The 26,539-nt window shown below is 46.4% G+C and overlaps 1 protein-coding gene across 1 annotated transcript in view; it reads right to left on the bottom strand.

Moving 5' to 3' along the window:
- Positions 1–23,375, bottom strand: part of LOC121547770 (calcium uniporter protein, mitochondrial-like) — a 133,340-nt gene extending 109,965 nt beyond the window's left edge. Inside the window, exon 1 of the mRNA XM_041859187.2 lies at positions 22,936–23,375. Coding sequence (XP_041715121.1) covers positions 22,936–23,052 — 117 coding nt within the window. The 5' untranslated portion in view covers positions 23,053–23,375. The remainder of the gene's footprint in view (positions 1–22,935) is intronic.
- Between the last annotated feature and the right edge of the window lie 3,164 nt (positions 23,376–26,539).

Genomic DNA, 26,539 nt, shown 5'->3' with positions numbered 1-26,539 from the left:
AGAGAGAGAGAGAGAGAGAGAGAGAGAGAGAGAGAGAGAGAGAGAGAGAGAAAGAGGAGAGAAAGAGGAGAGAGAGAGAGAGAGAGAGACCTCCCACAATAAACTCACCACATGACCATGGGAGTCTCTCTCAGATGTGACTAGCTGATTTGGTACTGGAAAGACAGACACACAGACCTAAAGACTGACCTACAGACAGATACAGACTAAAACATTGTTGACTACAGACAGATACAGAATAACACATTGTTGACTACAGACAATTAGGCCTACAGGTAACAAACACACGTTCCCTGTGCGTAGGTCGAGGGTGAGGTTACGAATAGAGTGGCCAGACAAAACATCTGAGAATCTAACCCAGTATGGTAGCAAAACAAAACACCAAGCGGATTTCACTTCTTTAGGAAAACAGGCCTAATGTTGAAAACAAACATCATTATGTTGTCATCCAGAGTCACATGTATTTATTTTCCATGCTATAGCACAAACATTTACATACAGCAGGTTTTTAAAGGACTAACGAGTTCAGTCTGCTTCTTGTTTTCCTTTTTGCCATGGAAAACATTATGTCCCAGTCCCATGGAGCAGAGGGGTCAGTCTGCTCCATCCCTCCCTCAGTCTGACATAACCCCTGATGCCTCATATCATTACAATAGCGTTCCTCCCCTCTCACTACTCTCCCTCCTCACCTCTCCTCTCCCTCCTCACCTCTCCTCTCCTCTCCTCTCCTCTACCTCCTCAACTTTCCTCTCCCTCCCTCCTCCCCTCCTCTCTTCTCCCTCCTCTCCTCTCCCTCCTGCCCCTCCTCTCCCTCCTGCCCCTCCTCTCCTCTCCTCACCTCTCCTCTCCTCTACTTTCCTCTCCTTTCCTTTCCTCTCCCTCCTGCCACTCCTCTCCTCCCCTCTCCCTCCTCTCCTCTCCTTTCCCACCTCTCTTCTCCCTCCTCTCCCTCCTCTCTTCTCCCTCCTCTCCTCTCCTCTCTTCTCCCTCCTCCACAGGGCTACCACCACACCCCTCACTAACACAGAGCTACCACCACACCCCTCACTAACACAGGGCTACCACCACACCCCTCACTAACACAGAGCTACCACCACACCCCTCACTAACACAGGGCTACCACCACACCCCTCACTAACACAGGGCTACCACCACACCCCTCACTAACACAGGGATACCACCACACCCCTCACTAACACAGGGCTACCACCACACCCCTCACTAACACAGAGCTACCACCACACCCCTCACTAACACAGGGCTACCACCACACCCCTCACTAACACAGGGATACCACCACACCCCTCACTAACACAGAGCTACCACCACACCCCTCACTAACAGGGATACCACCACACCCCTCACTAACACAGAGCTACCACCACACCCCTCACTAACACGGGATACCACCACACCCCTCACTAACACAGAGCTACCACCACACCCCTCACTAACACAGAGCTACCACCACACCCCTCACTAACACAGAGCTACCACCACACCCCTCACTAACACAGAGCTACCACCACACCCCTCACTAACACAGAGCTACCAGAACACTCAGCCTATAGCCCAGGGGTGTCAAACGTCCGGCCCGCGGGCCGGATCAGGCCCGCAAACCGGTTTAATCCGGCCCGCGAGATGATTTAAAAAAAAAAAAATAATAATAATAATAATAATAATTTTGTAAAGTATAAAAATGCGCTGCAATTTTTCAATAAAATAAACTGCTGTTCCAATTGCGTCCACTGGATGGCGCAATAGCAATTGTGTTAAGCAAGCAAACTGTTTATACCGGGGCAGAGCAAGTAGGTCAAGCACGTGCAGCCAATGAGCTACTTTGTTTTGCCCGCGATATTTATTACGGCTTCTACTTTTAACATTATGTGCTTTGGCACCCCTCATTGCCCCAATATGTCTCTGTCAAAAAAGAGAAAAGTGGACGCAGAGTGCAGAGTGTTCCAAGAAAAATGGTCATCCTATTTATTCACGGAATTGAATGGGAAAGCTGTATGTTTGGTGTGTTCAGAGCATGTTGCTGAAAGAATATAACCTTCGTCGCCACTATGTGAGTCTTCATGCCGACAAATATGACAACTTTCAAGGACAGCGGAGATGAGAGAAGGTGAATGAACTGTTGGCGGGTCTGAAGAAACAGCAGTCTGTGTTTACTCACAGCCGAGACATCAGTGACGCTGCAGTGAAAGCTAGCTACCTCATTGCTAATGAAATCGCAGTGGCTTCAAAACCATTTAGTGAGGGTGAATTTGTAAAAACATGCATGATGAAGGCAGCGGAGATTGTGTGCCCTGAAAAGCGGCAGGCTTTTTGCAAATATCAGCCTGACAAGAAACATAGTTGCAGACAGGATTTCCGATCTTTCAGTGGATTTGGACAGCCAGTTGAAGCAAAAAGTAAAGTCATTTATTGCGTTTTCGGTTGCAATTGATGAAAGCACGGACATTACAGATTTTGCACAACTGGCCATTTTCATCCAGCGGAGTTGATGACACATTGACCGTCACCGAGGAGTTCGTGGAGTTGGTGCCGATGACAGATACAACGACAGCAGCTGATATTTTTACCGCACTTGTCGGGCGCGCTGGACAGGGTCGGAGTGGACTGGTCCCGCGCTGTCAGCCTGGCTACAGATGGTGCGCCCTCAATGATCGGAAAAAAGCAGGCGTTGTGACAAAGTTCAGAGAGAAAGTGCAATCTGCAAATGGAGGACGTGATTTTTTGACTTTTCACTGTATTTTGCACCAGGAGGCTTTGTGTTGCAAGTCATTAAAGATGGATAACGTCATGAAGGTGGTCATCCAAACTGTTAATTTCATCCGATCCAGAAGCCTGAATCACCGTCAGTTTGACAGCCTTCTCAGAGAGAAAGACCACATCTATGGCCTGCCATACCACACTGAGGTAAGATGGTTAAGCCGAGGTGCTGTGCTGAGGCGTTTCTTTGATTTACGAGAAGAAATTGAACAGTTCATGGAAGAAAAGGGCAAACCAGTGTTAGAATTTCATTCCGCAGAATGGATGCAGGACCTTGCATTTATGGTGGATGTTACAGAGCACCTGAATAACTTGAACAAACAGCTGCAAGGGTGCAACAAAGTTGTCACGCAGTATTATGACAGCATACGTTCTTTCAAGTTGAAGCTGTCATTGTGGGCGACGCAACTTGCCGGTGGTGATGCAGCTCACTTCCCCGGTCTGAAAAATGTGTGCGCGACCCAACATGTGGCAGACATGAAGCGGTTCAAAGATAAAATAACGGGACTGTTACGGGAGTTTGAGCAACGCTTTCAGATTTATGTTTATATGTTTTTATGTTGATGTGCTATTGTTTTTAATTGATTTTATTTTATTTGTATATTTAACCTATTCTTGACTCTGTGGTTCTTGCACTTGTTTGGGGAACAGGATTTCATTATTTTTATCTACATTTCTGCCTGAGAAATGACACCCTGATATAGTTCTGTGATCTGTGAAACAGTTATGTTAATCACTGACGCATTGTGTGTTTGTGTGTTCTTTGTCCTCAGAACCTCAGAATATACCATGATTTTTCCGGTCCGGCCCACTTGGGAATAGATTTTCCTCCATGTGGCCCCTGGTCTAGAATGAGTTTGACACCCCTGCTATAGCCCATCACTAAGGCCTATAGCCCACCAGACAGTAAACAGTGATAGCTGAGAGATGAGAGATGAAGGTAGTAGATACTAGAGAATAGAAGTTAAGGAACAATCTCTTTATTATAATAACATGATGTTCTTTATCTCACAACTGGAAACCACTTCCTCCTCCAGCATCAGCTACATCCTGTTTCTAGTTAAGCAGCTGGTCCAACCCATTCCATGGAGGGCAGAGCGTCTGCTGGTTCTGTTATTTCCTTTACATTTGTGTTCAATTAAGACCTAAACAACCAGGTGAGGGGAGCTCCTACCTAATCATTTACCTAAACAACCAGTTGAGGGGAGTTCCTACCTAATCATTTTGTCACGGATTCCGCCGAGGCTGCTCCTCCTCCTTGCTCGGGCAGGCTTCGGCGTTCGTCGTCCCCGGAGTACTAGCTACTGCCGATCGATGTTTCGGTGTTTGTCTTGTGTTGTCTAGTTTGTACACCTGTTACTTATTTTGTGTTGATTGTGTAACATATAAGTTCCCTTGTTTTACGTTTGGCCTTTGTGTGTTATTGTCATTTTGTCCTGTTTGATGTTCGGCAATTCTAGTTCGCCTTTTACGCACAGCGCGTGTTTACTCCTCCAGTGTTGTGGAGACTTTTGTTTTGTGCGTGTTTACTTGAAGTAAAGTAGTCATCTTGATCCTCTGTGTCCTGCGCCTGACTTCACCACCCCATACACATCACCCCATCTGACACATTTACCTAGACAACCAGGTGAGGGGAGTTCCTACCTAATCATTTACCTAGACAACCAGGTGAGGGGAGTTCCTACCTAATCATTTACCTAGACAACCAGGTGAGGGGAGTTCCTACCTAATCATTTACCTAGACAACCAGGTGAGGGGAGTTCCTACCTAATCATTTACCTAGACAACCAGGTGAGGGGAGTTCCTACCTAATCATTTACCTAGACAACCAGGTGAGGGGAGTTCCTACCTAATCATTTACCTAGACAACCAGGTGAGGGGAGTTCCTACCTAATCATTTACCTAGACAACCAGGTGAGGATGGTTCCTACCTAATCATTTACCTAGACAACCAGGTGAGGATGGTTCCTACCTAATCATTGACCTAAGACAACCAGGTGAGTTCCTAACTAATTAGTGACCTTAATTCATAAATTAAGTGCAAGGGAGGAGTGAAAACCCACAGACACTCGGCCCTCTGTGGAGTTTGACACCTTTGTAACTTTCGTTAGTAAGAAGAGAGTCCTGAAAACAGGTGTGACAATAATTTTCACCCCTATCATTTTGAAATTTTTGTTATTACTTGTTAAACAAAATCTCTTTCTCTAAGCAAATTGTATTAGTATAAAATATATCTTTATTTATTTTTGTATACAATATAGCTCGGTATTTGTATTATTTATTTTATACAGTCTTTTTTGCTCATCTTTATCAAGGGTACCAATAATTTCAGACCCCTCTGTAGATCACTTGTCTTCCTACCTCCTCTTTATCTACAGCATCTACAACATCCTATTTATAATAGAGCAACGAGTGGTGTTTTCTGGGAAACAGAAGATGCATGTTGTCGCTAGAGAATGACTGATAATCGGCAAAGCCGATATATATATATATGGCCGATATTGGCCTTTTCTAGTGTATCAGCTATCGGCCCTTCTCCATGGACCGACAGTCCCTCTACATGGCAAAACTGCTGCTATGCCAGCCGCCACTCACTGCCTGATCCACGATCAGTGCTGAGGAATGTCTATCTGGGAAGATCAGCAGCAAGCAGCAAGCTAGCTCATTCTCCAACACAAAAAGGTACAGTATTGAGAAACGGATTAATTGACACAGTGACCAAAATCGAACTCCTTTTGCGAATATTAGATTAGTTGAATTCACTAATAATAAGGTAAACGTGCTCTGACGTGCATGCAATAATCAAGCTCGCTAGCTAGCTAAGCAGACAGCAATGTGAAATGTTAACAAAGATTACGGATAAGTAACCCTTTCATCTGTGGTGTTACCTGGGCCCCGTGTAGCTCAGTTTATTAGAGAATGGCGCTTGCAACGCCAGGGTTGTGGGTTCGTTTCCCACGGGGGGCCAGTATGAAAATGTATGCACTCACTAACTGTAAGTCGCTCTGGATAAGAGCGTCTGCTAAATGACTAAAATGTCAATGTAAAATGTGTAAAAGTCCGGGTAGCCAAGATTAGCTGTTCAGGAGTCTTATGGCTTGGGGGATAGAAGCTGTTAAGAAGCCTTTTGGACCTAGACTTGGCGCTCCGGTACCGCTTGCCGTGCGGTAAAAGAATGTGCATCGTCGTTAAATAATTTTTTCTTACCCTTGCTCTCCTTGTTAGATATTGTGCACATTTATGGCTTGGAAGCAAATGTCATCATCACCACACAGGAACAGACACACACACACACACACACACACACACACACACACAAGCACACACACACACTAGCATACGTACATTATAATATTGTTGTATGGTGGTATTAAACATTTTGTATTGTAGATATGTAGTGGTGTAATAATGTTATATGATGTACCGTTGTATCTTTTGTTTAATTTGTGATTTAAGTGCTTTAATGTGTTTGGACCCCAGGAAGAGTAGCTGCTAATGAGGATCCTTAATAAATACAAACATTGAGCTAGTTATCATAGTAGCAGTAAACAGCAGCCAGCCAGCGACATTAGCAATGGAGGGAGATGTGAAAGGGAGCGGAGTTACAGCCTCGCTCTATCCAATCGTAGCAGTAGGTTCGAGTTACAACCCGCCCATTTCTTGACAGACAGCTGAACTAGCCAATTGAGTTGTTTCGATTCTTTTCGTCCTCACAGCTGAAACATTTTTTGACTTTATATTTTGTTTTACCCCATATGTAACTCTGTGTTGTTTTTATTGCACTACTTTGCTTTATCTTGGCCAGGTCGCAGTTGTAAATGAGAACTTGTTCTCAACTGGCTTCTTACCTGGTTAAATAAAGGTGAAATAAAAATTAATTAACCAATAATATGCATTCACCTGTATTGTGAGTAGACCTATGTTAGGGTTATATATACAGTACATGCCATCTATATTTACCCAGTTAATCAATAAATAAAATGGAGGCATTAATGCATACATAGCTGTCTCTGGGAAATTGTCATAACTTCCTAATTTTATGATATTGAATATCCCCTAAAATATCGGCCATCGGCCTCCTTGACCCACAAAAGCTAAACAAAATCCATATGGGTCGTTCTCTAAATCGTAGCTCCAATATTAATGGCTTTGTTTTTGTCTTTCTCTAATACATTATAAAGCCATTTTGGGTCCTTGAAAAGCTGTTGATAAATACCATGTGTTATGATTATTAATGGAAGTAACAATCCATCTTCTGTTCTTTATCGAACAGCAGCCTTTAAAGGAAATAGGAGATTGCATGTTGTAGCTACAATGGAAGATAAGTAATGACGTATCTTTGTTAAAAAAGCTTCGCTTCTCTTTTCTCACAGCTGTGCCTGATTTAAAACGTAGAGCAATAATAGACCGTGACAGCTGGGAAACAAGAGGCACGCAAGATTGGAAGTAAATGAACACAAACAACTTATCTTCGTCAATACCCTGGTCTGTTTCTGTATCCACTGTAACACACCTCGCTCTTTTAAAATGGAGGGCAGACTGTGAAGCTGCAACAATCACTCACAACACAACACAACACAACACACAGGGGATAAGCGTGTGCTCTGGTGCGTGATAGGTTAAGTTGGCAATGGGCCAGCAGGGTGTGTGTGAACATCTGTGTGTTTTAGGGCACACTGTTGGTGGAGATATATATATGTATCTTTTTTTACAACTTGATTTCTCCAGGTTAGTCTCAGACAGAAACAGCAGGTCATAAGGTCACCTGTATCGGTCCTGAGAGAGAGAGAGAGAGAGAGACAGAAAGAGAGAGAGAGAGAGACAGAAAGAGAGAGAGAGAGAGACAGAGAGAGAGAGAGAGAAAGAGAGAAGACAGAAAGAGAGAGAGACAGAAAGAGAGAGAGACAGAAAGAGAGAGAGACAAAGAGAGAGAGAGAGACAGAAAGAGACAGAAAGAGAGAGAGAGAGAGAGAGACAGAAAGAGAGACAGAAAGAGAGAGAGACAGAAAGAGAGAGAGACAGAGACAGAAAGAGAGACAGAGAGAGACAGACAGAAAGAGAGAAGAGACAGAAAGAGAGAGAGAGAGAGAGGGAGAGAGAGAGAAGCAACACGCCGCCATCTGCATGGCCTGTATGGATTCACAGCCTCTCTATCCATCACTGTAGAGGTGAGATACACACTCATCACACTCACTAAACAGACGGCACCTTCTATTACCTTTAACTCTCTTACACACACACACACACACACACACACACACACACACACACACACACACACACCAAACGCACACTCACTTTCTCTCCCACCTATACGAGGTGTGTTCCAGCAAGATAGGTTGCAGAGCTAGGCCAGTGTGTGTTGGCCTCAGGGGTACAATAGCCCTAATTATGATCCTCTGTGTCTGATTGCACTAATTACAATTAGACTACATAAATACTAACCAAACTCACACACGCAAAACCACTAAAAAGAGTGTGTGTGTGTGTGTGTGTGTGAGATAAACTGTGTGTGTGTGTGTGTGTGTGTCTGGTGCCTTGACAGAAGACAACAATTACATCTTGTCATGTTCCATTAAACAACACGCTTTGATTTGACATTATGTCCACTAGGAGAGGGGAAGAGGAGGAGGAGGAGGGGGGAGAAGAGGGGGGAAGAGGAGGAGGAGGAGGGGGGAGAGGAGGAGGAGGAGGGGGAGGAGGGAAGAGGAGGAGGAGGGGGGAGGAGGGAAGAGGAGGAGGAGGGGGGGAGGAGGGAAGAGGAGGAGGAGGAGGGGGGAGGAGGGAAGAGGAGGAGGAGGAGGGGGGAAGAGGAGGAGGAGGGAGGAGGAGGAGGAGGAGGGGGGGAGGAGGGAAGAGGAGGAGGAGGAGGGGGAGAGGAGGAGGAGGAGGAGGGAGGGGAAGAGGAGGAGGAGGAGGAGGGGGGAAGAGGAGGAGGAGGAGGAGGGGGGAAGAGGAGGAGGAGGAGGAGGAGACGGAGGAGGAGGAGGAGGGGGGAGACGGAGGAGGAGGAAGAGGAGGAGGGCAGAGGAGGAGGAGGAGGAGGGAAGAGGAGGAGGAGGAGGAGGAGGGGGGAGACGGAGGAGGCGGAGGAGGGGGGAAGAGGAGGAGGAGGAGATGGAGGGGGAGGAGAATTTGCTTAGCTGACGCCTGATGGAGGGACTATTTCCTTTGGTTTGAGACACAGAGACAGAGACAGAGACAGACACAGACTGTGCCTAAACACACATCATGGTGATAATGCCCATTACCCGTTTACCCTTCCTGACTTTCACCACTATAGGTAATAGGGAAATAACGCTTGACAATGGCTGGGTCTCTGTGGGGTTTGGATGGCACAGTGGAAGCTGCCTGTCAGTGAGTAAACAGCAACATACAGTAGAATAGCCTTTTATAATGGTTTTCCATTTACCCAGGCTGCCTTTCACAACGCTGCACACTGCAATAATAGGGACATTACCCTCCAATGGCACTGACTGTATCAATGGGGTTTCCATAGCATGGTCGAAGCTGCCAGTGAGTCCACAGCAACATACAGTTGAATGATTTGGGACCTCGCTTTTTTTAGGAAGTCACTTGCAATGACCGTGATATGTGGTTGTCTTACCTACCATAGTTGAATGTAATGACCGTGATATGTGGTTGTTTTACCTACCATAGTTGAATGTAATGACCGTGATATGTGGTTGTTTTACCTACCATAGTTGAATGTAATGACCGTGATATGTGGTTGTCTTACCTTCCATAGTTGAATGTAATGACCGTGATATGTGGTTGTCTTACCTACCATAGTTGAATGTAATGACCGTGATATGTGGTTGTTTTACCTACCATAGTTGAATGTAATGACCGTGATATGTGGTTGTTTTACCTACCATAGTTGAATGTAATGACCGTGATATGTGGTTGTTTTACCTACCATAGTTGAATGTAATGACCGTGATATGTGGTTGTTTTACCTACCATAGTTGAATGTAATGACCGTGATATGTGGTTGTCTTACCTACCATAGTTGAATGTAATGACCGTGATATGTGGTTGTTTTACCTACCATAGTTGAATGTAATGACCGTGATATGTGGTTGTTTTACCTACCATAGTTGAATGTAATGACCGTGATATGTGGTTGTTTTACCTACCATAGTTGAATGTAATGACCGTGATATGTGGTTGTCTTACCTACCATAGTTGAATGTAATGACCGTGATATGTGGTTGTCTTACCTACCATAGTTGAATGTAATGACCGTGATATGTGGTTGTTTTACCTACCATAGTTGAATGTAATGACCGTGATATGTGGTTGTTTTACCTACCATAGTTGAATGTAATGACCGTGATATGTGGTTGTTTTACCTACCATAGTTGAATGTAATGACCGTGATATGTGGTTGTTTTACCTACCATAGTTGAATGTAATGACCGTGATATGTGGTTGTCTTACCTACCATAGTTGAATGTAATGACCGTGATATGTGGTTGTCTTACCTACCATAGTTGAATGTAATGACCGTGATATGTGGTTGTCTTACCTACCATAGTTGAATGTAATGACCGTGATATGTGGTTGTTTTACCTACCATAGTTGAATGTAATGACCGTGATATGTGGTTGTTTTACCTACCATAGTTGAATGTAATGACCGTGATATGTGGTTGTCTTACCTACCATAGTTGAATGTAATGACCGTGATATGTGGTTGTTTTACCTACCATAGTTGAATGTAATGACCGTGATATGTGGTTGTTTTACCTACCATAGTTGAATGCACTGACCGCACCCAGTACATAGAACAGGGATCTATAACACAGGAGACAATGGCCAGTATCTGTTCTATAGGGTTTCTATAGTGGAAGGTGTTTCTATAGAGGAAGGTGTTTCTATAGAGGAAGGTGTTTCTATAGAGGAAGGTGTTTCTATAGAGGAAGGTGTTTCCATAGAGGAAGGTGTTTCCATAGAGGAAGGTGTTTCCATAGAGGAAGGTGTTTCCATAGAGGAAGGTGTTTCCATAGAGGAAGGTGTTTCCATAGAGGAAGGCGTTTCCATAGAGGAAGGTGTTTCCATAGAGGAAGGTGTTTCCATAGAGGAAGGCGTTTCCATAGAGGAAGGTGTTTCCATAGAGGAAGGTGTTTCCATAGAGGAAGGTGTTTCCATAGAGGAAGGTGTATCTAGTGGAAGCTAACAGTGAGTCCACTGTAATATACAGTAGCCAGCCATTATAATGACTTTAGATGGATGGAAGGCTACAGCAGTGGTGCTTTAGTCTGCTAAACCCCACAACCTCCCACCTCGTTACCCCACACACACACCCTGAGCTCATAATAATGTCTGGAACGGAGCATTATGGAATGGCATAAACTACAAGGAAACCATGTGATTGATGTCTTTGATACCATTCCACAGATTCCGCTCCAGCCATTACCACGAGCCTGTCCTCCCCAATTAAGGTGCTACCAACCTCCTGTGGCCTACAGACACGGACTGACGCTAACACAAATACATGAACGCAGACTACACATGCTCACCCACCAACGCCCCCACACAGCGATTAGACCACGTGAGGAGACCCACATTGATCTCCTGCTCTGATGTCTTCATTAAAAGAGATGGACCTCAGCACTCAGCCTCTCTGCTACCTCGTACCCACATCCACACCCACACCCACATCCACATCCACACCCACACCCACATCCACTCTGCCTCCTTTAAAGTAGCAGTGTAGGGAGACAGGGGGACAGGCAGGCTTGTAATCTAGGTTACATGTAGGGGGACAGGCAGGCTTGTAATCTAGGTTACATGTAGGGGGACAGGCAGGCTTGTAATCTAGGTTACATGTAGGGAGACAGGGGGACAGGCAGGCTTGTAATCTAGGTTACATGTAGGGAGACAGGGGGACAGGCAGGCTTGTAATCTAGGTTACATGTAGGGAGACAGGGGGACAGGCAGGCTTGTAATCTAGGTTACATGTAGGGGGACAGGGGGACAGGCAGGCTTGTAATCTAGGTTACATGTAGGGGGACAGGCAGGCTTGTAATCTAGGTTACATGTAGGGAGACAGGCAGGCTTGTCATCTAGGTTACATGTAGGGGGACAGGGGGACAGGCAGGCTTGTAATCTAGGTTACATGTAGGGAGACAGGGGGACAGGCAGGCTTGTAATCTAGGTTACATGTAGGGGGACAGGGGGACAGGCAGGCTTGTAATCTAGGTTACATGTAGGGGGAGAGGGGGACAGGCAGGCTTGTAATCTAGGTTACATGTAGGGAGATAGGGGGACAGGCAGGCTTGTAATCTAGGTTACATGTAGGGGGAGAGGGGGACAGGTAGGCTTGTAATCTAGGTTACATGTAGGGGGACAGGCAGGCTTGTAATCTAGGTTACATGTAGGGAGACAGGCAGGCTTGTCATCTAGGTTACATGTAGGGGGAGAGGGGGACAGGTAGGCTTGTAATCTAGGTTATATGTAGGGGGAGAGGGGGACAGGCAGGCTTGTAATCTAGGTTACATGTAGGGGGACAGGGGGACAGGCAGGCTTGTAATCTAGGTTACATGTAGGGAGACAGGGGGACAGGCAGGCTTGTAATCTAGGTTACATGTAGGGGGACAGGGGGACAGGCAGGCTTGTAATCTAGGTTACATGTAGGGGGAGAGGGGGACAGGCAGGCTTGTAATCTAGGTTACATGTAGGGAGATAGGGGGACAGGCAGGCTTGTAATCTAGGTTACATGTAGGGGGACAGGGGGACAGGCAGGCTTGTAATCTAGGTTACGTGTAGGGGGACAGGCAGGCTTGTAATCTAGGTTACGTGTAGGGGGACAGGCAGGCTTGTAATCTAGGTTACGTGTAGGGAGACAGGCAGGCTTGTAATCTAGGTTACATGTAGGGGGACAGGCAGGCTTGTAATCTAGGTTACATGTAGGGAGACAGGCAGGCTTGTAATCTAGGTTACATGTAGGGAGACAGGGGGACAGGCAGGCTTGTAATCTAGGTTACATGTAGGGAGACAGGGGGACAGGCAGGCTTGTAATCTAGGTTACGTGTAGGGAGACAGGCAGGCTTGTAATCTAGGTTACATGTAGGGGGACAGGGGGACAGGCAGGCTTGTAATCTAGGTTACGTGTAGGGAGACAGGGGACAGGCAGGCTTGTCATCTAGGTTACATGTAGGGGGACAGGCAGGCTTGTAATCTAGGTTACGTGTAGGGAGACAGGGGGACAGGCAGGCTTGTAATCTAGGTTACATGTAGGGAGATAGGGGGACAGGCAGGCTTGTAATCTAGGTTACATGTAGGGGGACAGGGGGACAGGCAGGCTTGTAATCTAGGTTACGTGTAGGGAGACAGGGGACAGGCAGGCTTGTCATCTAGGTTACATGTAGGGGGACAGGCAGGCTTGTAATCTAGGTTACGTGTAGGGGGATAGGGGACAGGCAGGCTTGTAATCTAGGTTACATGTAGGGAGATAGGGGGACAGGCAGGCTTGTAATCTAGGTTACATGTAGGGGGACAGGGGGACAGGCAGGCTTGTAATCTAGGTTACATGTAGGGGGACAGGGGACAGGCAGGCTTGTAATCTAGGTTACGTGTAGGGAGACAGGGGGACAGGCAGGCTTGTCATCTAGGTTACATGTAGGGGGACAGGCAGGCTTGTAATCTAGGTTACGTGTAGGGGGAGAGGGGGACAGGCAGGCTTGTAATCTAGGTTACATGTAGGGAGACAGGCAGGCTTGTAATCTAGGTTACATGTAGGGAGACAGGGGGACAGGCAGGCTTGTAATCTAGGTTACATGTAGGGAGACAGGGGGACAGGCAGGCTTGTAATCTAGGTTACGTGTAGGGAGACAGGCAGGCTTGTAATCTAGGTTACATGTAGGGGGACAGGCAGGCTTGTAATCTAGGTTACGTGTAGGGGGACAGGCAGGCTTGTAATCTAGGTTACGTGTAGGGAGACAGGCAGGCTTGTAATCTAGGTTACATGTAGGGGGACAGGCAGGCTTGTAATCTAGGTTACATGTAGGGAGACAGGCAGGCTTGTAATCTAGGTTACATGTAGGGAGACAGGGGGACAGGCAGGCTTGTAATCTAGGTTACGTGTAGGGAGACAGGGGGACAGGCAGGCTTGTCATCTAGGTTACATGTAGGGGGACAGGCAGGCTTGTAATCTAGGTTACGTGTAGGGAGACAGGGGGACAGGCAGGCTTGTAATCTAGGTTACATGTAGGGAGATAGGGGGACAGGCAGGCTTGTAATCTAGGTTACATGTAGGGGGACAGGGGGACAGGCAGGCTTGTAATCTAGGTTACGTGTAGGGAGACAGGGGGACAGGCAGGCTTGTCATCTAGGTTACATGTAGGGGGACAGGCAGGCTTGTAATCTAGGTTACGTGTAGGGGGAGAGGGGGACAGGCAGGCTTGTAATCTAGGTTACATGTAGGGGGACAGGCAGGCTTGTAATCTAGGTTACATGTAGGGGGACAGGCAGGCTTGTAATCTAGGTTACATGTAGGGAGACAGGGGGACAGGCAGGCTTGTAATCTAGGTTACGTTTAGGGGGAGAGGGGGACAGGCAGGCTTGTAATCTAGGTTACGTGTAGGGGGACAGGCAGGCTTGTAATCTAGGTTACATGTAGGGGACAGGGGGACAGGCAGGCTTGTAATCTAGGTTACATGTAGGGGGACAGGCAGGCTTGTAATCTAGGTTACGTGTAGGGGGAGAGGGGGACAGGCAGGCTTGTAATCTAGGTTACATGTAGGGGACAGGCAGGCTTGTAATCTAGGTTACATGTAGGGGGACAGGCAGGCTTGTAATCTAGGTTACATGTAGGGGGAGAGGGGGACAGGCAGGCTTGTAATCTAGGTTACATGTAGGGGGACAGGCAGGCTTTTAATCTAGGTTACGTGTAGGGGGAGAGGGGGACAGGCAGGCTTGTAATCTAGGTTACATGTAGGGGGACAGGCAGGCTTGTAATCTAGGTTACATGTAGGGGGACAGGGGGACAGGCAGGCTTGTAATCTAGGTTACATGTAGGGAGACAGGGGGACAGGCAGGCTTGTCATCTAGGTTACGTGTAGGGGGACAGGCAGGCTTGTAATCTAGGTTACATGTAGGGGGACAGGGGGACAGGCAGGCTTGTAATCTAGGTTACATGTAGGGAGACAGGGGGACAGGCAGGCTTGTCATCTAGGTTACGTGTAGGGGGAGCCCGAAGCCAAGGCCTGGCCTGGTTAGTGGTGCTTAGAGAAACAACATGGCTCACTGTGCAACACACGCAGCCTGGCATAGCTGGCATAGCAAAGCTAGACAGACTGGGGATTCACCATGGAGACAGCAAACACACACACGGTGTGGTAGGTTTTCCAGTGTAATGTGTTAGGTCAGGTTGATCCAGGTTAAATCAGCTAGAAACAACACCTGCCAGCCTCCAGGGCTTCAAACCTGACTGGTGGCAATCCTGGGATAGGATGGACGCAGGTGTGTGTGTGTGTGTCTCATCTCATCTTTGTTGTTGTGAGTGGCAGGGGGAGGGGCTTGGTGTGTGTGTGTGTGTGTGTGTGTCAGTGTTAAGGTGCAGCAGAACAGAGGAGCCAAGGAGACCAGACCAACAACACAACATGAGAATCAGCTGACCCCACCAATAAAATGCAATACAGGCCTTTGGAATTTCGCGCAAAAAAACAACAACATACATTCGAATTCATTCAATATATTGCCCAGCCCTGACACACACTGTTCTCTGCGACTGCCCTGCTGGCTGTGGGACTTGGAACAGCTAAAGCCTGTGTTGTGTTCCGTTGTGTTGTTTGCCTGCCTGCCTGCTTGGGGCTGATGGACACGCAGAACAATAAGAAAAATAGATGAATCTCTATGCTGATGGATCCTAACGATACTGTAGACCTACACCATCAAATATAATTTACAAGCAAATATTCTATTGACAATCAATGTGTGATTTCCTACAACAGTTTCCCCCCCCAAAAATAACACTACAGCTAACATGAACATAATCACTGGAGACACACTGTTGCTGTAATGGGGAAAACAGGTTAGAGTAGGCCTAAACTCTACAGTATGTACTGTATGTTACTGTATCATTTAGATAAAATAACATGTATGATACATATCATAGGCCATTCAATTCCTGTGAAACAATCTAGACTACAAGATGGTCTGTGGATGAGCAGTGGACACCCCTGAGTAGATACGGAGAGGAGAGACACAGGAGAAGAGAGAGAGAGGAGAGATATTGTAGAGGAGAGATAGAGGTGAGAGGAGGGGAGAGAGAGGAGAGATATTGTAGAGGAGAGATATGAGAGATATTGTAGAGGAGAGATATTGTAGAGGAAAGAGAGGAGAGATAGAGGAGAGATATTGTAGAGGAGAGACAGAGGAGAGATATTGTAGAGGAGAGATATTGTAGAGGAGAGATAGAGGAGAGATATTGTAAAGGAGATAGAGGAGCGATAGAGGAGAGATATTGTAGAGGAGAGACAGAGGAGAGATAGAGGGGAGATATTGTAGAGGAGAGATATTGTAGAGGAGAGATATTGTAGAGGAGAGATAGAGGGGAGATATTGTAGAGGAGAGATAGAGGATAGATATTGTAGAGGAGAGATAGAGGGGAGATATTGTAGAGGAGAGATATTGTAGAGGAGAGAGAGGAGAGAGAGGAGAGATAGAGGAGAGAGAGAGGAGAGGAGAGATATTGTAGAGATAATGTAGAGGAGAGATATTGTAGAGGAGAGAGAGGAGAGAGAGGAGAGATAGAGGAGAGGAGAGATATTGTAGAGATAATGTAGAGGAGAGATAGGAGAGATAGAGGAGAGATATTGTAGAGGAGAGATAGAGGAGAGAGGGGAAAGATAGAGGAGAGATATTGTAGAGGAGAGATAGAGAAGAGATAGAGGAGAGATATTGTAGAGGAGAGATAGAGGAGAGAGGGGAAAGATAGAGGAGAGATATTGTAGAGGAGAGATAGAGGAGAGATATTGTAGAGGAGAGATAGAGGAGAGAGAGGAGAGATTGTAGAGATAATGTAGAGGAGAGATAGAGGAGAGATATTGTAGAGGAGAGATAGAGGAGAGATATTGTAGAGGAGAGATAGAGGAGAGATATTGTAGAGGAGAGATAGAGGAGATATATTGTAGAGGAGAGATATTGTAGAGGAGAGATATTGTAGAGGAGAGACAGAGGAGAGGAGAAATAGAGAGATATTGTCGATATTGTAGAGGAGAGATAGATGAGAGATATAGAGATATTGTAGAGGAGAGATAGAGGAGAGAGAGAGAGGAGAGATATTGTAGAGGAGAGAGAGTAGAGATATTGTAGAGGAGAGATAGAGGAGAGATATTGTAGAGGAGAGATAGTGATATTGTAGAGGAGAGATAGAGGAGAGATATTGTAGAGGAGAGATAGAGGAGAGATATTGTAGAGGAGAGATAGAGGAACAGATACAGTGGGGGAAAAAGTATTTAGTCAGCCACCAATTGTGCAAGTTCTCCCACTTAAAAAGATGAGAGAGGCCTGTAATTTTCATCATAGGTACACGTCAACTATGACAGACAAATTCAGAAAAGAAAATCCAGAAAATCACAAACGAGCAAGATTTCTGGCTCTCACAGACCTGTAACAACTTCTTTAAGAGGCTCCTCTGTCCTCCACTCGTTACCTGTATTAATGGCACCTGTTTGAACTTGTTATCAGTATAAAAGACACCTGTCCACAACCTCAAACAGTCACACTCCAAACTCCACTATGGCCAAGACCAAAGAGCTGTCAAAGGACACCAGAAACAAAATTGTAGACCTGCACCAGGCTGGGAAGACTGAATCTGCAATAGGTAAGCAGCTTGGTTTGAAGAAATCAACTGTGGGAGCAATTATTAGGAAATGGAAGACATACAAGACCACTGATAATCTCCCTCGATCTGGGGCTCCACGCAAGATCTCACCCGTGGGGTCAAAATGATCACAAGAACGGTGAGCAAAAATCCCAGAACCACACGGGGGGACCTAGTGAATGACCTGCAGAGAGCTGGGACCAAAGTAACAAAGCCTACCATCAGTAACACACTACGCCGCCAGGGACTCAAATCCTGCAGTGCCAGACGTGTCCCCTGCTTAAGCCAGTACATGTCCAGGCCCGTCTGAAGTTTGCTAGAATGCATTTGGGTGATCCAGAAGAGGATTGGGAGAATGTCATATGGTCAGATGAAACCAAAATAGAACTTTTTGGTAAAAACTCAACTCGTTGTGTTTGGAGGACAAAGAATGCTGAGTTGTATCCAAAGAACACCATACCTACTGTGAAGCATGGGGGTGGAAACATCATGCTTTGGGGCTGTTTTTCTGCAAAGGGACCAGGACGACTGATCCGTGTAAAGGAAAGAATGAATGGGGCCATGTATCGTGAGATTTTGAGTGAAAACCTCCTTCCATCAGCAAGGGCATTGAAGATGAAACGTGGCTGGGTCTTTCAGCATGACAATGATCCCAAACACACCGCCCGGGCAACGAAGGAGTGGCTTCGTAAGAAGCATTTCAAGGTCCTGGAGTGGCCTAGCCAGTCTCCAGATCTCAACCCCATAGAAAATCTTTGGGAGGGAGTTGAAAGTCTGTGTTGCCCAGCGACAGCCCCAAAACATCACTGCTCTAGAGGAGATCTGCATGGAGGAATGGGCCAAAATACCAGCAACAGTGTGTGAAAACCTTGTGAAGACTTACAGAAAACGTTTGACCTGTGTCGTTGCCAACAAAGGGTATATAACAAAGTATTGAGAAACTTTTGTTACTGACCAAATACTTATTTTCCACCATAATTTGCAAATAAATTCATAAAAAATCCTACAATGTGATTTTCTGGATTTTTTTCTCATTTTGTCTGTCATAGTTGACGTGTACCTATGATGAAAATTACAGGCCTCTCTCGTCTTTTTAAGTGGGAGAACTTGCACAATTGGTGGCTGACTAAATACTTTTTTTCCCCACTGTATCTCTGGGAAGACTTGACATACCAAACATGAAGACTTGACATACCAAACATGAAGACTTTTTCGTATAATAAAAAAAAGATTTTGAACCTGAAGTACTTCTTCCCGCTTTTGCTTTTTTTTGCAGTGGTATAATTTTGGTATCAAGTATCGTTTTGGTATCTAGTATTGTTTTGGTATCTAGTATCGTTTTGGTATCAAGTATCGTTTTTTCTAATTCGCAGAAAATAACACATGGCACTTTGAAAACTGCAATGAATAGCCTACATTATTTTAACAGTATTTTCTTTGCTGTTACAGTAAATCTATGTAAGAACACAAGGGCCTGCTAATTTAGAAGATGGATACATTTTACATTTTAGTCATTTAGCAGACGCTCTTATCCAGAGCAACTTACAGTTAGTGAGTGCATACATTATTTTATGTTTTTTTTTTTTTCATACTGGCCCCCCGTGGGAATCGAACCCACAACCCTGGCGTTGCAAACGCCATGCTCTACCAACTGAGCTACATCCCTGTCGGCCATTCCCTCCCCTACCCTGGGCCAATTGTGCGCCGCCCCATGGGTCTCCCGGTCACGGCCGGCTACGACAGAGCCTGGATTCGAACCAGGATCTCTGCGATGCAGAGCCTTAGACCACTGCGCCACTCATTATTAGCCTGGTTCTGTATGGAATGCAGGTACATTATGAGACACAGGTCATTATCAATTGTAAATAAATAATAATAATAACACATTTTTATTGGTGCAACCAAATCATGTTCTGGTGCCACCAAATGAAAAAGTTAGTGTAAAACCCTGAGGGCTCCAGCTATGCTAACTCACTGGTAGGGCTGTGACGGTCATGGCATTTTGGATGACGGCCAGCCAAATGACCAAGGTCTCCGTAATAACCGCTCAAATAGATTTATTTATTTTTTTCATCAAAATATATGCATTTTTTTAATGCATTTTTCCTCTCCTCCGCTTGCCTGCACCTTGCCTGCACATTTTACTGTGTGATGCTGCACCTTGCCTGCACCTTTTACTGTGTGATGCTGCTGCACCTTGCCTGCATCTTTTACTGTGTGATGCTGCACCTTGCCTGCACCTTTTACTGTGTGATGCTGCTGCACCTTGCCTGCACCTTTCACTGTGTGATGCTGCACCTTGCCTGCACCTTTTACTGTGTGATGCTGCACCTTGCCTGCACCTTTCACTGTGTGATGCTGCTGCACCTTGCCTGCACCTTTCACTGTGTGATGCTGCACCTTGCCTGCACCTTTCACTGTGTGATGCTGCACCTTGCCTGCACCTTTCACTGTGTGATGCTGCTGCACCTTGCCTGCACCTTTCACTGTGTGATGCTGCTGCACCTTGCCTGCACCTTTCACTGTGTGATGCTGCTGCACCTTGCCTGCACCTTTCACTGTGTGATGCTGCTGCACCTTGCCTGCACCTTTCACTGTGTGATGCTGCTGCACCTTGCCTGCACCTTTTACTGTGTGATGCTGCACCTTGCCTGCACCTTTCACTGTGTGATGCTGCTGCACCTTGCCTGCACCTTTCACTGTGTGATGCTGCACCTTGCCTGCACCTTTTACTGTGTGATGCTGCTGCACCTTGCCTGCACCTTTTACTGTGTGATGCTGCACCTTGCCTGCACCTTTTACTGTGTGATGCTGCTGCACCTTGCCTGCACCTTTTACTGTGTGATGCTGCACCTTGCCTGCACCTTTCACTGTGTGATGCTGCTGCACCTTGCCTGCACCTTTTACTGTGTGATGCTGCACCTTGCCTGCACCTTTCACTGTGTGATGCTGCACCTTGCCTGCACCTTTCACTGTGTGATGCTGCACCTTGCCTGCACCTTTCACTGTGTGATGCTGCACATTGCCTGCACCTTTCACTGTGTGATGCTGCTGCACCTTGCCTGCACCTTTTACTGTGTGATGCTGCACCTTGCCTGCACCTTTCACTGTGTGATGCTGCTGCACCTTGCCTGCACCTTTTACTGTGTGATGCTGCACCTTGCCTGCACCTTTCACTGTGTGATGCTGCTGCACCTTGCCTGCACCTTTCACTGTGTGATGCTGCACCTTGCCTGCACCTTTCACTGTGTGATGCTGCTGCACCTTGCCTGCACCTTTTACTGTGTGATGCTGCACCTTGCCTGCACCTTTCACTGTGTGATGCTGCACCTTGCCTGCACCTTTCACTGTGTGATGCTGCTGCATCTTGCTTGTTTCAGGAAGGAGCAACGATTAGTGGGATTATTTAAGATACTCTTTGAAGAGGTAGGGCTTCAGATGATTTCAGAAGATGGAATCATGACTTCACTTCCTCATTCCACTGTATTTCTCTGTCTCCTCTCAATCTCTCAATCTCTCTCTCCGTCCCTCATCTGGTTGTTATTGAGGAGTTTCAGAGTTTAAGGGGTGGACGCACACAGTCACCCACATTACACACACACACACACTGTGTACTGGCTCGGATGTAATTACTGGACCATTGAGAAGTATTGGCAGGACCTCACAAACACAATTACCTTTCTGCCAGTGTGGAAGCAGCCCATTGTGACTGATGTGTGTGTGTGTGTGTGTGTGTGTGTGTGTGTGTGTGTGTGGTGCTGCACATGCAGAATGTATTGCTCCAGGGCCCTGAGCTCTTAGCCGAACAGGGAAACACCTGCAGAGGAGGGAGGGAGGGAGGGAAAGAAGGAGGGAGGGGAAACAGGGAAACACCCGCAGAGGGAGGGAGGGAGAGAGGGAAAGAAGGAGGGATGGGAACAGGGAAACACCTGCAGAGGGAGGGAGAGAGGGAGAGAGGGAAAGAAGGAGGGAGGGGAAACAGGGAAACACCTGCAGAGGGAGGGAGAGAGGGAGAGAGGGAAAGAAGGAGGGAGGGGAAACAGGGAAACACCTGCAGAGGAGGGAGGGAGAGAGGGAGAGAGGGAAAGAAGGAGGGAGGGGAACAGGGAAACACCTGCAGAGGAGGGAGGGAGAGAGGGAGAGAGGGAAAGAAGGAGGGAGGGGAACAGGGAAACACCTGCAGAGGGAGGGAGAGAGGGAGGGAGGGAAAGAAGGAGGGAGGGGAACAGGGAAACACCTGCAGAGGAGGGAGGGAGGGAGGGAGGGAAAGAAGGAGGGAGGGGAAACAGGGAAACACCTGCAGAGGGAGGGAGAGAGGGAGGGAGGGAAAGAAGGAGGGAGGGGTGGGGTGGGGGGGATATGGAGCTCAGAGCAACACACTGACATAATCAAGTGTCTGTGGGACTCCATGATTCTGCTGCATGTACGTGTGTTGTTCTCTCTCTCTCCACTGCCTGTAGTTCCCCTCACCCTTATATGGAGGCGCAGGGCTTCAGTGCTCATCCCATGCCAAGACAAGACAAGACAAGACAAGGAGTTCTATTCTGCCGCACTGTCATGCCGCGCATACACACCGCGTCTCTGCCGTTCACATACACGATACAGTAGCGGAGACCGGACGACGAGCCTTTCGCTCTCATCGATTGACATGGAAAACAAAACCAAGGGGCAGTCTATTACTAAATGTATAGAATGGCGAGCATTGGGTAAACCAGGTCAATGGAGAACGATAAAACGCAAGGTGTATATCAATTTTCGTCGGTGTCAAACCGGGGACGGTGCCACATCCATATTACCGTCCAGCTGTTCGCACTTCATCAACATTGAAGTTGGGACGCTCGATCCCACTGTTGCATTCAAGGTGATCCCGTGCAACAACAAAAAAATCACCCAAGGACTAGATTCAAACCGTTGATACGGTCAATACGTATACATACTGAGTAAAGGGCCATACTAAGCTTGGGACATTGTAAATAATGCCCACATTGCCATACACGGCGGGCCAGTGGTCGACAGAGGATCCCTAAAAAACTGCATTGCTGTCAAAACCCAACGGCCTGAGGCTACACGACGGTGATTGACTGACTGTACCCCGTTTTAAACAGTTGTAGCAAAATAATTCGACAACTGCCATTACAGCCAAGCTTAACAAAGTTTAGCCAACCAATATCCACGAAGAAAACTATTAACGATACTAGTTAGTGTTACTTCCTTAGCAAGCCCGGTCAACAAGCTACAGTCAAAACAGCCCATCGCTGCTGTCTCATAGCCTCCTTCGCTGCCCTGCCTTGTCCCACACCTCGCCCGCACCAAAGTCTGAGGACTTACCGGTCTTATGTGCTGGTGGTGCGGCTGTGATGAGATAACAAGAGCCGGGAGCCCGCTGGCCATAGCTCCGCTGCTACGGGACAAGAGAAGGACTGATCTACACACTTTCGCAGCCATCTCTGTAGTGAAAAATCCTCGCTTGGAAGGCGAATGCTGCGGGCGGACCAAGCGAGACCGTGGCAGGCGGAGAGGGATGGAGAGGGGCTGTGGGGAGCAGGCCGAGAGTAGGCGGGCTGCGGGGCTGGGCTAACGTTTACACACAGCACAGACCAAGGAAGGAATTTCACAACAGAGGCGGGGTTGTACGCACTCAGCACTGTACAGTAGCCTAGACAGCTAATTATACCTTTAACTATAACTCACGATTAAAGCCCTGATCGATTTATAAAGTTGCCGTTTCATTTCTGTTATTGCATTCGCTACGAAATAGCCGTAGTACGAGCAGCGCGAAACGAAAGGAAAAGCCATTGATCATACCACAGACTTTAAAAGAATCATTTTCAAAGAAATGCGTAAGAAGAGATCCCATTGGCAGATCAGTCATCTAAGGGCGGATGTAAATACTTTTTATCCAATTAGAGAAAAGGCTATTCCGCGTGCTTCATATTTCCCGGTACAGAACAGTGCAATTATGGACAATTCGACCAATCAGATAATGCGGGACAGTCCATTCTAGTATACAGAATAATAAATAAATGACCAAGGCAGAGAGAGCCGATAGAAAAGAATGTGAGCCCATTGAGTTGAGTTGTCAAACCGCACTTCTGTACAGGGGAGTTTTTGTTAAGTGCCCCAACATTTTTTCACTTCACAATAACAGCACTTACAGTTGACCGGGGCAGCTCTAGCAGGGCAGAAATTTGACGAACTGACTCGTTGGAAAGGTGGAATCCTATGACTGTGCCACGTTGAAAGTCACTGAGGTCTTCAGTACAGTCCGTTCTACTACCAATGTTTGTCTATGGAGATTGCATGGCTATGTGCTCGTATTCAGACCCCTTGATTTTTTCCACATTTTCTTAGGTTACAGCCTTATTCAAACATTGATTAAATTGTTTTTTTTCCTCATCAATCTACACACAATATTGCATAATGACAAAGCAAAAACATGTTTCTAGACATTTTTGCAACGTAATTTTTTTTTTTACCTGGAAATTTGACATTTACGTAAGTATTCAGACCCTTTACTCAGTACTTTGTTGAAGCATCTTTTGGCAGCAATTACAGCCTTACATCTTCTTGGGTATGACGCTACAAGCTTGGCACACCTGTATTTGGGGAGTTTCTCCCATTCTTCTCTGCAGATCCTCTCAAGCTCTGTCAGATTGGATGGGGAGCGTCGCTGCTCAGCTATTTTCAGGTCTTTCCAGAGATGTTCGATCAGGTTCAAGTCCGGGCTCTGGCTGGGCCACTCAGAGACTTGTCCCGAAGTCACTCCTGTGTTGTCTTGGCTGTGTGATTAGGGTCATTGTCCTGTTGGAGGGTGAACCTTCGCCCCAGTCTGAGGTACTGAGCACTCTGGAGCAGGTTTTCATCAAGGATCTCTCTGTACTTTGCTTAGTTAATCTTTACCTTGATCCTGACTAGTTTCCCAGTCCCTGCCGCTGAAAAACATCCCCACAGCATGATGCTTCCACGAATATGCTTCAACGTGGGGATGGTAATGGCCAGGTGATGAGCGGTGCCTGGTTTCCTCCAGACGTGACGCTTGGCATTCAGGCCAAAGAGTTCAATCTTGGTTTCATCAGACTAGAGAATCTTGTTTCTCATTGTCTGAGAGTCCTTTAGGTGCCTTTTGGCAAACTCCAAGCGAGCTGTCATGTACCTTTTACTGAGGAGTGGTTTCCGTCTGGCCACTCTACCATGAAGGCCTGATTGGTGGAGTGCTGCAGAGATGGTTGTCCTTCTGGAAGGTTCTCCCATCTCCACAGAGGGACTCAGGAGCTCTGTCAGTGACCATCGGGTTCTTGGTCACCTCCCTGACCAAGGCCCTTCTCCCCCGATTGCTCAGTTTGGCCGGGCGGCCAGCTCTTGGAAGTGTCTTGGTGGTTCCAAACTTCTTCCATTTAAGAATGATGGAGGCCATTGTGTTCTTGGGGACCTTCAATGATGCGGAAAGTTTTTGGTACCCTTCCCCAGATCTGTGCCTCAACACAATCCTGTCTCGGAGCTCTACAGACAATTCCTTCAACCTAATGGCTTGGTTTTTGCTCTGACATGCACTGTCAACTGTGGGACCTTATATAGACAGGTGTGTGCCTTTCCAAATCATCTCCAATCAATTGAATTTACCACAGGTGGACTCCAATCAAGTTGTAGAAACATCTCAAGGATGATCAATGGAAACAGGATGCACCTGAGCTAAATTTTGTGTCTCATAGCAAAGGGTCTGAATATTTATGTAAATAAGGTATTTCTGTTTTTTATTTGTAATACATTTGCAAAAATGTCTAAAAACCTATTTTCGCTTTGTCATTATGGGGTGTTGTGTGTAGATTGCTGAGGACATTTTTTTATTTAATCCATTTTAGAATAAAGCTGTAACGTAACAAAATGTGGAAAAAGTCAAGGGGTCTGAATACTTTCCGAAGGCACTGTATATTTAAAATACCATCAGCACCACAGGACTTTTTTATTCTAAACAATAAATAAGGGAAAAGTGGTGTGTGCATATGTATTCATCCCCTTTGCTATGAAGCCCCTAAGTAAGATCTGGTGCAACCAATTACCTTCAGAAGTCACATAATTAGTTAAATAAAGTCCACCCGTGTGCAATCTAAGTGTCACATGATCTGTCACATGATCTCAGTATATATACACCTGTTCTGAAAGGCCCCAGAGTCTGCAACACCACTAAGCAATGGGCACCACCAAGCAAGCGGAAACATGAAGACCAAGGAGCTCTCCAAACGGGTCAGGGACAAAGTTGTGGAGAAGTACAGGTCAGTGTTGGGTTATGAAAAAATATCAGAAACTTTGAACATCTCACGGAGCACCATTAAAATACATTATTAAAAAATGGAAAGAAAATGGCACCACAACAAACCTGCCAAGAGAGTATTTGCTCCTGAAGTGATTCCCTAGATTCCCTCTGGATCCCTAGATTCCCCCTGGATCTAGCCTGCGACTATCTTTCAGAGTGGGCAAACAGTACCTCAATAAGGCAACCATAGAGTAACCACGGTGACCCTTACAGTACACACACATTTGTCACTGCACAACACCACCAACCCTCTGAGTTTGCTGTGCTTGTATCATGACAATGCATAGAATAGTGTCAACACTGCTAAAATAAGGCATACTGTATTAGTCTTCTATAGCAAATGTGATGTTCTCTGAAGCTGTCGGGGAAGGGGAGTGAATAGTATTTGTTTACTATCTGGTATTTGATCATTCAGGTCCCATGACCCCTTCCTGCCTATTAAAAGACAGCCTTGCTGCTTTGGTGTAACACCTGTTTTGCCAAGTGATACATATATGAACTTCATTCCCCAACAACTAGGGAACAGTGTGAAATGTCCTGTGTGTGAGTGTGTGAGTGTGTGTGTGTGTGTGTGTGAGTGTGTGTGTCATAGATCTATGAACGTGCGTGCGTGCGTGCGTG

The sequence above is a fragment of the Coregonus clupeaformis genome, chromosome 31 (genome assembly GCF_020615455.1).
Source record: "Coregonus clupeaformis isolate EN_2021a chromosome 31, ASM2061545v1, whole genome shotgun sequence".
Classification (NCBI taxonomy): Eukaryota; Metazoa; Chordata; class Actinopteri; order Salmoniformes; family Salmonidae; genus Coregonus; species Coregonus clupeaformis.
This window is presented reverse-complemented; position numbering and strand designations above follow the sequence as displayed.